The sequence below is a fragment of the Varanus komodoensis genome, unplaced genomic scaffold (genome assembly GCF_004798865.1).
Source record: "Varanus komodoensis strain SLA01 unplaced genomic scaffold, ASM479886v1 scaffold4, whole genome shotgun sequence".
NCBI classification, from domain to species: domain Eukaryota; kingdom Metazoa; phylum Chordata; class Lepidosauria; order Squamata; family Varanidae; genus Varanus; species Varanus komodoensis.
In genome coordinates this window covers 42,917,655-42,928,774 of record NW_025335941.1, presented here as the reverse complement: position 1 = coordinate 42,928,774, position 11,120 = coordinate 42,917,655, and the positions used below count along the sequence as shown (strand labels likewise).

Sequence of the window (11,120 nt, the reverse complement as noted above, 5' to 3'; positions counted from 1 at the left end):
TTGCAGATATTGTTACTACTTGAAGTAGCTTCAGGGCCTAAGAGGGCATTCTATCACCTTCAGTAGGTGACCCAACTATGTCCCTATCTGGAATTAGTAGTATACACTTTAATAACCTCCAAGTTACTTTACTGTAATGCCTTTAGTGTTTGTGGGGCTGCCTTTGAAGATAATTTAAAAGCTGTAACTTATTTGATACATAGTGGACATATTGACAGAAGGGATCAGGAAGTCTGAATATAACACTGATTTAGGCTGGCTTGTGCTGGCCCCTGCATGATTTTTAGCTGGTTTTGTCCTATAAAGCCTTTTATAGTTCAGGATTGCAATACTGATGGAGTGCTTCTCTCATTGTGAACTTACACATACACTATGATCGTCTGAGGCCTTCTTCTGAGTGCCTTCTCTAAGGCAAGCTTGGGGGGTGTGAATAAGAAGGTCTTCCTTCTAGTTGTAGAATGTTCTTTCCAGTTAAGTCTGACTCCCAGACATTTGATAGCATTTGATGGATTTCTATGTCAGTTCTGTTAACAGATCCTGGATTCTTATTGTAAGCATTTCAATGGGTTTAAACCATTATCAATTTTGTATTTAAAGTTGTTTTATTATGTGTTTGTTCTGTAGTTTTTGCAACTGTCCAGAGGAGAGTGGCATAAAAATTAAATAAAGCCACTTGCATGCACACACAAACACACGCATTCTTAAGGAGAAGCAGTCTATACAAGATACGTTTAAAGGATTGTTTAAAGAGCATATTGTAATTCATTCAGAAGAGGGGCCAAATGTAATTCACAACTGTGCCCCCCCAACTGAGAAGATCCCATCAGCCTTGTTAACCCTAATGGTGAGCATACAAACAGGGGCAAAGAAGCAGTTTTACTACACTAATAAAAGGTAAAGGTTTCCCCTTGACATTACGTCCAGTCATGCCTGACTCTAGGGGGCGGTGCTCATCTCCATTTCCTAGCCAAGAGAGCCAGCGGTTGTCTCCAGACAGTCTCCGTGGTCATGTGGCTGGCATGACTAAACACCGAAGTGCATGGAACGCTGTTACCTGCCCACCGAAGTGGTACCTTTTTATCTACTTGCATTTGCATGCTTTCGAACTGCAAGGTTGGCAGGAGCTGGAACTGCGCAACGGGAACTTACCTCATTGTGCAGATTTGAACCGGTGACCTTTCGCTCTACCAGCCCAGCAGCAAAGCAGTTTAAACCACTGCTACTTGAAATATATTTTTAATCTGTGTTATACAGTGTTAAAATGATAATAGATTATGAACCCCTTCCTCAGATAAGAACTCCTTACTCAGATCCATGTGTTCGTGCTGTGGAACTACAAAAAAAGTCTGTAATTTTTGTGATGCAACCTGCTGCAAAGGACTTGAATTGTGATTTGGTGGATTTGAAAGGATACCACAAACAAAGTGGAGAGCTCTATGTTCTGGATCTATTTTTGGTATCATAGCAGTGCCCAAATGGATTTCAATTTCTATGATGGAGTCAAGGAATTGCCTGCAAGTTCTGATAGTGATAATAGAATTGGAGAAGGGATTGGGTCTCCAGACTTCAATCTTGAAAACCCTTCAGGGTATCAGCATCAGATGTGCCAATGCCCAACTGAATCTAGGGCTTTAGAAGTGTGATATCACTAAGGATTTAAGGGAATATGAGGGGCCTGCCATCAAAATGCCAACAAAGCATTGGATACCAGTTGGTAATTTTAATTCTGCAGTCCATGCATAGCGAAGTGAGAAGCGATGCGATGGTACTTCAGGAGGGACGTCAGGTATGAGGAGCCGTGTCACCCATCCACATTTGCACCACAAACCGTGACTGGTGCTGTCCAGCGCAAGGGCAAGGCTGTATTCTGTCATTCGGGTACAGATTTCGGGAAGTTCCACCTAAACATCGGGAGGATTCCAGAAGATGCGTTTACTTTTCCCGGCAAGGAGAAGCCCGCGCTTTTGGCAGGCGCCTCGATCCCCGCGCGGCTTTCCCGGGCGGGCGGCAAGGGGCGGACGAGCACGGCAGCCACCTGCCTCTTCCGCAGCGCCGCTTCTGCGGAGCCGGAGCACAGCGGCAGCAGCAAGCGGACCTCCCATGCCCGCCCGTCTTCTGCCGCTGCCGCGTCGCCCGTTCCAGCTGGGATGACCCGCGGGCGGGGACGCCGTTAACCAAGCAAGCAGACAAATTCTGAGGGCCCCCGCCCCGCGCCCGCCCGCACGGCCTCCGCGAAGCCCGGCAGCTGAACGAAGGCGCCCGCCCGCCCGCCTGCCTCTCGCCGGTCCCGGGCAGCGAGTGCGAGGCAGCCGCGCGGGGAAGGCGGAGAAGAGGGGGCTGCTGAGAGCGCGGCCACGCCCCCGCGGGCGCCTCGGCGCAGGCGCCCTGGCGGCTACCGCAGGCAGGGGGCGGCAACATGGCGGAGTGAGCGGCGGCGGCGGCGGCGGCGCTTCTGGTTCCATAACAACGGCGCGGCGAGCTCTCCCGGCTCCTCGCTCGCTCGCTCGCTCGCTCCTGCCTGCCCGGCCCCGGGCGGCCGCGGCCGCTGCGCTGCGGCTGTGCCCGTCGCTGCCCGAGCGGGCGCGGGCGAGGAAGCGGCTTGGGCTAGCGGGGCAGCGGCGCCCATAATAATCGCTCATTATAGAGCCGAGCGCGGAGCGGCTCCCGGGACGGTCCTGCGGCGGCGGCGGCGGCGGCGGCGCGGCGGCAGCGGTGGCTCGGCTCCGCTCCCTGCGGCCCCGCCGGGCGCTGCTGCGTCGGCGGCGGGTCGGGCGCTGCGGTGGATGCGCAGCTTCTTGGCCGGGGCGGAGCGCGGCGGCAGGTAGGGGTGGCAGCAGCCGGGGCTAGATGGCGAGCGAGAAGCCGGTGGCGGGGCCGGAGCCGCAGCCGGCGGGGCTCATTCCTGTCGGGGCCAGCAGCAGCGGCGGAGTTGGCGGTCCTGGAGCGGCGGCGGCGGCGGCAGCGGCAGCCGCGGCACCGCCGGCACAGACGGTGGTGGCGGCGGCGGGCGGCGGCGGCGGCGTCTCGGCCGCCGTGATGGGGGAGCTGCGGGCGTCGAGCTCCGGGTCTGTCGTGCTGCCCGCGGGGATGATTAATCCGTCCGTTCCCATCCGCAACATCCGCATGAAATTCGCCGTCTTGATCGGACTCATTCAGGTCGGAGAGGTCAGCAACCGGGACATCGTGGAGACCGTGCTAAACCTGGTAAGGGCGCGCCGGCCACCTGCCGCAGCTCCGGGACCGGGGCCTCCGGGCATGAGGGCAGCCTGTCGCCGCCGCGTCCTCCTGCCCAAAGCTGTTCCCGCGGCTCCCTCCCTCCCCCCACGCATGGGATTCAAGCTCTTGCACCTGCCCTCCTTTGCACACACAGTCGACTCCAGCTCTGCAAGTCCCTAACTACTCTAGTGCCCTCTAACTCAGGCTTCCTCAGCGCGATGACCTGCCAGCTGTGTTGGACTACAACTCCCACAATCCTCGAGGATTGTGGGAGTTGTAGTCCAGCACATCTGGTGGACACCACATTTGGGAAAACTGTTCTAACTGCTCTGTCATCTTCTATCCCACCCTTGCTCCCTCCCCCACGTCCCTATTTTGGTCCTGATGTCTGCTCTCTTCCTGAATTCCCTTTCTGTCTTTTTTCTCCTAGTATAAAACTCACACAGGGCAAAGGAATCGTTTTTCCTCAGCTCCTTTGTCATTTACCCTGGGAGGTTTCCCTTTATCTTCTGCCGGACTTTAGAGAGCTCCCTGTGTCCTCACGGTCTTGCTTAACAAATGTTCTGCCTCTGTTCCTACTTGTGGGATCCTTGGTGCCTCATTCTGACAGACTTCTTATAGCTCCCTACTAATCCGCCCCAAAGCCCGAGGCGGACAAATCTTTCACCTCCGGAAGTGATACCTTTTTCCTTGCCTTTAGTCTGAATTTCTGGTGACTCCTCTTCCATCAAGGATGCTTTTTTGTAAAGACAGGGATTGATTCTGCTTTTCCCATAACACTTATGTTTGTGTTCAGCTTCCGTCAGATTCCATTTGCACCACATACTTATTATTTGTGTGATGCACACTCATTCCATTTCTGTCTAACCTACTGACTCTTTCTGTTTTCAGTTGACTTTCTTTTTGCCTATGACTAGAGGAGAGTATGGAATATTGCTCTGTCACATAGGGCAACACACTTCTATACATTGCTTCTTCAAATGCCATGTTCTGTAAAAATAGATTTAATTTTATTCTTCTCAAATATTTAATGGTAGCTATATAGTCTAGTGAATATAGTCTGGTGCCAGACAGAGGATTTATAATACATCTATTTTTAATTGTATAAGATTAAGGAACAGCCCCAGATGGCGTCTTTCCTCTGTGGTTGAAATGTGTGAATGATTTAACCCTATTACCTTGCAGCCAGTTGGGTCTGACATGCTGAAGAGAGGTTTTGTCTCGTACAATCTGTTGATGGGGTGGGCTTTATTACTTCTGTTGCACTGGGTGGCTTATTTGCCTCATTGTTTGAAACAGCTTTCTTGCCCACTCTCCATCCCTACACTGTGCGGATTTCTTCCTCCTCCCCCAGTAGAGAAAAAGCAACATTTCATATTTGCTAAATATTGGCCTTAGTCACTTTGTAGCGTGAGCGAGTTACAGTAGAGATCTATGGCAACATTTTAACACTACCTACACCAGAGCTTCAGTAATCTAGAGAAACCAAATGGGAAGGAAAAAATGGGGTCTAGAAATGAATCACTTCCAATTATGTGCGATTTGGTGCCTCTTCTGAATGCGAGATTTGCTGCGGCAAAGCTGATGGAACAGCTGAATGAATGGGAACATCCTATTCTGTGTGCAAACTGAAAAGCAAAGCTACTTCATGGCATATAACATGCATTTGTGACAAAGTTTTAACCACCATATCCCAATTTTATTGCAAAAACTGAACCTGAAAATATGCTGGTGACTTTGAAATGCTGTTTTGAGATGAAGTCTCGATGTTTACTAAATATTTGTATCTGACCTATCCTGACAGAATGGCAGTGCTACTGTTACAGTCACAGTTTGTTTTAATATTGATATGTTTAAGGGGATACAGTTTACAGAAATTTAATACTGGTATCGTTAAAGCACTGCTAGTGCCAATATGATGTTGAGTCAAAGATATAAACTATTTACAGTTGCTCAGTATTCACATAGAACCCTAGAATAGTAGAACTGAAAGGGGCCAGTAAAACCATGAGGGTTCAACCTCCTGCTCAGTTTTTGTTAGTTTGCAAAATTATTTAAATAAGTTTTGTTATTTGAATTGGTGAAAGTAGGTATTTGTGTTGAAGGCACTATTCATGTGTTTCTGCAAGATTGCAGAATGAGGTAATAATTAAAAAATATTTCATCAAGGTAAATCATGCCCTGCACAGCAAGGTATTAAATGCATTTCCTGGGGTTTTCCATCTCATTTTGACAATTGGGTAAGCTCAAAGCTTTGGGAACCTGTTGATATATCAGGAAACATTGCATTCATTCATAAGCCTGTCTTTAGTTTTGCTGGGAAGAGTCTAATGCCCCTCCTTATGAATACTGTAGAATATTATTTCATATGGACTTGGTATTTTACCTATTGTATTGTTGAAATACACATGCTTATGTGTGTTCAGCAATATCCACAGGCTATATTTCCAGTAATGGTTGTGGGGGGATGACTGAGAAGCTGCTGCAATAGACTTATACTATGCATTAAAATTATTTACTTTAGACATGCAATGGCACTGGAAAAACTATTATAAAAATAGTATGTAGTTTTCTTTTTAGTATACTAAATACCTGCTGAGAATGTAACTTTCAGTGTGGTTCTTTTTTAAATGCATAACTCCTTTGCAAGAAAGACACATCCTAGGAAACAAAATTATGAAAGGCTATTTACACCTGCCACAAAAGTCATTTTTGCTGCTGCTTGATTGATTTAAGTAGTATATAGTTATCATATAATTAATTTTGTATTTGTCTAGAGTGAAACAGTCAGGTTGGGGAAAGCCTGAAAGAGTGGGAAAAACTGGGAGCTAGTCTATGTGGGTTTCCAGGCTGTTGTAATATGAATGGTAGAATCACTGATACTATTACATATTTATTAAACAATATCACCAGTAGTTGCATTTCAGTGATTCCAAAGTATCTGCTGAAAAATTATGGTTGGAACTGATGCTGTAAAAGTCTTACAAGATGTCATTACAGATTAACAACTGATAAAGAGCAAAAGCAGCCATGCTGACCGTAAGAAAAAAATGCCAAATCTTTGTTTGGGCAATACTGTTGTTAGGCCAACCAAAGGTCATAGAACAATACTCAGTCTTTCTGGCTCTCCAGAACCCTTGGTTTTGATGGAGTTTATAAATTGAGTATATCATCAGAAATTATCTCTAACTTTTTTATTTATAACTATTAAGTCCTTTTCTACCTTAATACCTTAAAGGCCATACCCTCTTGCATAATCTTTCCCAACAAATAATTGGAAATCCCTCCTAAGTATCCTTCCACACTCTGAGATGTGGAGGACAGGGATGGAATATTGGATCATCTCAGCAGCAGTGACTGGATCATGAAATTTTCTGCAACATGAGATCTGGCAATTCACTTTCCTGAATGCATTCATGTACAGGTCAAAGCAGTCTCTTTGCTTCTTTTTCTTGTACTGTCTTTTGATGTTGATATTTGTAGTAGTTGGTCTAAGCCTGTAGTAGTTGGTCTAAGCCTTAGTCTGTTGGTCTAAGCATTTTCCAGGATTTGTTACAGATGTAGCTTAGAGATGGGTCTGATCACCCTCTTGTGCATCTCAAAGCCATAATGGCCAAAATATTTTGTGCCTCATAAAGTATAATTTACAGTAAATGTACTGGGTGTTATATTTCTTTGCTAATGAATGTTTTAGTCATTCAACCATATGTAATTATGACCGGTGTAATGATGGGATACGTTATTTTGATTCCTTCTTTGCTTTCTTCTGAAAGTCTCTGCTATGCTGTTCCTACTTAGTTAGAGGAAAATTGATGTATTCGATATATTCGTATATTTCACATCACATTCATTTATTTCAGGGGTGGGATGTGTGACCTCCCACTGTAACTTCTGCTGCTCTCAAAACAGTATTATGTTCCTGAAGGAATGTCTCCTTCCTTATATGCCTTCATACCCCTTAAGATCTATGAGAGAAGCCCTACTCCAGAAACCCTCTCTAAGAGAGGTAAAAAAAGGTCATCAACTCTGAGTAGGGCCTTCTCTGCTGAGGTGCCCAGACTCTGGAATGTACTCCTCAGAGAGGTACGCCTGGTGCCAAGTTTATACTCTTTTCGGTGCCAGGCCAAAACCTTTTTATTTAAACAGTATTTTAAAATTTAATAGTTTTAAAATTTAGTTGCACTGTTTGTTTTGAGATTTATTAATTGTTGTTTTAATTGTCTTTAAAGGCAGAGGGAGGAATCTAAAACAGTTATTTCACAGGGGGTGATTTTGGGACTTTTGGTGTTCTGTAGCTACTCTAAAACTTCAGGAGTGTTGAAACAAACTGATTTTGCTCTTTTTCACTTCATATCTGTCTAGTTCCAATTTGTCATTATTTTCTTCTTTCCGTTCCTTTCTTTTGGTGCCAAAGTGGTGGTGATGGTATTTTGTAAAGTGTGGTGGCTGCAGTGTGAAACTGGCCCTCAGACCTAATAAACTTGCCCATTCCCAGCTTGACTGGTAGATTTTTCACAGCTTGGCATTTCTTGTTGTGTACATGCATCCAAATGGAAGTGCAGTCTGTGTCAGTCTGAGAATATGGTGGTGGCAGCAAGCCACTTGTCCATACTTGGGGGATGATAATTTCCCTCAGCATCTATATGGTTCTCTTCTCATTGACAAGCTTTCTCTTTCTCTTTATTATTGTATCCCTTTTCATGTATCAAGCTTGCTTGATCAGAGTCCCAAAGCAAAAGAAGCAAAATACTTCCCGTTATGCAGAATATTAAACCAGTATCTAAACCAGGGTGGTCCAACTTTTCATACCTTGGGGGCTGCATGAGAATGTAATATGTCATGTAATATGTCATGTAATATGGGGGCTGCACGATAAATTACATGTCCATATCATAAATTAAAGTGATCTCAATATATTTATTTAATTAACTGTTAAATGAAGGTGAAAACTGCTGCTTAATTTAAGATGATTTTGGGACTAAATGAATCTCTGCAGAGACTACAGGCCATTCCTTCTCCAACCATATCCCAAGCACAATGACTGCTCCTCTGGGTGACCCATTCCTTTATTTCCTGTTTCTTCTGCCCAGAAACCCTCCCATATGACCCCCTGGCCTCTCCTTCCTTCTTAGAATTGGCATACTGAGGCTCTTATGGTTTGAGTCAATTAACTCTTCCCAGAATGCCCTGCCTGCTCTTGCTGAGCACAAAGGTGCCCAGTTCCTGAGTGCCTTTGCATTTGTCAGCTGGAGAGCACAGGGCATGCTGGGGCAAGCTCTTGCAGGGCCGGCAGCCTGACCCGTTCTCTTCCTGAGCCTCAGGAGGAAAGCAGGACATGTTGGCGGCCTCAGATAGCTCATCACAATCATGCCATTGTTGGAATCTGGACTGGTGGGAGGGGATGAGGGGATAGAGAGGTACTTAGCAGCAGGAGGGCCACAGAACAAGGCCTCAGGGGCTGCATGCAGCCTGCATGTTGGAGCTGAGCAGTAAAAACACGTAAAAATTGTATATTAGATGCATTTTTGTTTTGTCTTCTTGTATTTAAAAATATAAACTTAAGTGGAGAAGCATTTAAGGATTGGAATTGTTTTCAAGTACTTACTTTATAAACCGCCTTATATGCTATACTGGAGTGAGAACCATAGACCATGATTAAGAAGTGACAAAGCCTATGTGACTTATTGTAGATGCATGTACAAGACATGAATTCTATTTGTCTGTCCCTTCAAAAGTAGCTTGAAATATTCAGTTACTTCAAAAAAATGACAAAAAATTATAGTCTTAAAAAGAGACAATTCACAGAAAAGAAATACAATATATTACTGTGATTAGATGCTACCACATAATGCGCTAGGTTAACAGTTTACAGTTACTGTTCATTGTAGAAGGTAGTGTTACTAGGTTACTACTTTATAAAATAGGTTATGACTTTAATGGTGAAGGAACAGTGAAAGCAGCAAGGTTAGGAGGCAATGTGCCTGAAATTTCACATTTTGTGATAGTTTAGGGGAGAACTAGGATGGTTGGGAAGGTGAATTGATGGAACAATAAATCCGGTGGTGTTCCAGCACTATCATAACTAGTGCCTGTTACCACCACGCAGAAAAGCGGCAAACTGCCTCCAAAATCTGGCAGCACAGTAGCAAGAAAGGGGGCATTTTTTGTGTTGGCCGAATTTGTCTGCAAATCACACACCTCCATTGTGCTAGTAAGTGCTAGTTGCTCTTGGTAAGCATTACATTATGTTATCGGTGAGACATGATTGGATACTACTCTTTGGCACTAGAAGGTTTTTTTTTTTTGCTATGCAAATGATTGTTTACTGTAGCTTCATGTGTGAAAGTTTCATTTAAAAATTATATGTGAACTGCTTGAACTGACTCTTAGTTATTTCTAATAGAGGAGCCAAGATTGTACTTAGAGTGATATACTAAAACTGGGCAATGCAGGTTCAAATCCCCACTGACCTTTGGCTAGTCATGAGATCAGCCTAGCCTACCTCATAGGGTTGTTGTTAGAATATGTGGGAAGGGAAAGAACTGTAATGCTGTCTTAAGGTCCTAGGAGGAAATCTATAACATAAACAAATTAGGACATTTAGTTATAATTATACAAAGAAATAATTATAGGATGGGCACCAACTTCAAATAATCTACTCCAGCTCATTGGACTAGATTGATGTAGCAATAATTCCTTAAGTTATTTTGCCTCTATGTATCTTAGAGAAATCCTGTGGTCCCTTGGTGTCCTAGAGACTTGATGTGCAAGTGGTGGATATTGCTTGTCTGTTAGAGTATTTAAGCTTTTTGTCTTTAGCTATCGTCAATGTATATTGTAAATAAAAACAAATATTACAACATAGCAATATGCCTACCGTGTCATTCTTGAAAAGGAATCCAGACCTAGAAAACGGCTTTTTGGGTATCTTGTTGGTTGGACAATTTGGGTAGATGCAGCTATTTGTACTGTGAATTGGTAGAACTAGCTGAAGTTCTAGAGAGCTTTTCCAACCTCTGCAGTTTAGATTACAACATTTGTTTAGCTTCAAAGAGCATAAACTTTCTGCTGTATGATATAGTAGAGAGCGCAACATCATAATACCTAAATGTTAGAGAGTAGGCAGTTTTTTCTATCATAGTCCTAGAACAACCTATCAATACCAGCAGGCTGGTAAGCAGGAATTTAAAAACATGCTACTATGTATTGAGTTCATGAAGGCTTACTTCCAAGTAAGTGTGCGTGACATGGCAGCCTTAATTGTTAGGCACCCAGAAATTGTACATTTTGTTCAAGGGTGACATTAGAAAAGTAATGTTTTAATTCCCAGGAGCCTTATGAAAAGGAATCTGGGACTTATAATCCAGGAGTTTTTAAATATTAAAAAGCTAATCCTGTCTTTGGTACATTGCTCATTTAATCTAGAAATTGATAAATCAATATACAAAGGAAGTTGCTTTCCTGAATTGCAATGAGATCCTGTCTTCAATTAACAAGAATTCTTACAACCATTTTAAAGACGATCTTATAATTAAAAAACAGTGGACTATATTAAAAGGATGTTCTCTCTCCCCCCACCCTTTCACCTGCAGTCCTCTGTGCTACTGGAAGATCTGGTTCTCAGATCTTCAGAGTAGATTTTGCTGGTATGAGAGGGCTGCAACTGAATGGGTCCCTTCCTGGTATTGTTGATGAAACTCCTGCCATCAGTGAACACTTGAGGGACAGTAGTTTTGATTCAAACTAAGCAGCAGAAAAGAGTATACTTTTTTCCTTTGGTGGTGGTAATTGTGATGATGGAATTATTTATTTTTATTATATTTCTATACTATTCAATAGTTGACCCTCTCCAGGTGGTACAGAATATACCACAACATACAGTACAATGAAACATTCTGGTTCTT

The 11,120-nt window shown here is 44.0% G+C and overlaps 1 protein-coding gene across 16 annotated transcripts in view; it reads left to right on the top strand.

Moving 5' to 3' along the window:
* Positions 1–2,832: 2,832 nt before the first annotated feature.
* NBEA (neurobeachin) overlaps positions 2,833–11,120 on the top strand; it is a 450,384-nt gene continuing 442,096 nt past the window's right edge. For 12 of the 16 annotated variants that reach the window (XR_006415936.1, XR_006415934.1, XR_006415933.1 and 9 more), the window contains exon 1: positions 3,033–3,204. Coding sequence is in view for 12 of the 16 variants with exons in the window: in XM_044442653.1 (XP_044298588.1) it covers positions 3,037–3,204 (168 nt within the window). In the remaining 4 variants the exon portion in view is untranslated. Of the gene's footprint in view, positions 2,959–2,988; positions 3,205–11,120 lie in introns of those variants that run through there. The other 4 variants (XM_044442659.1, XM_044442660.1, XM_044442658.1 and 1 more) reach the window with 2 other exon arrangements.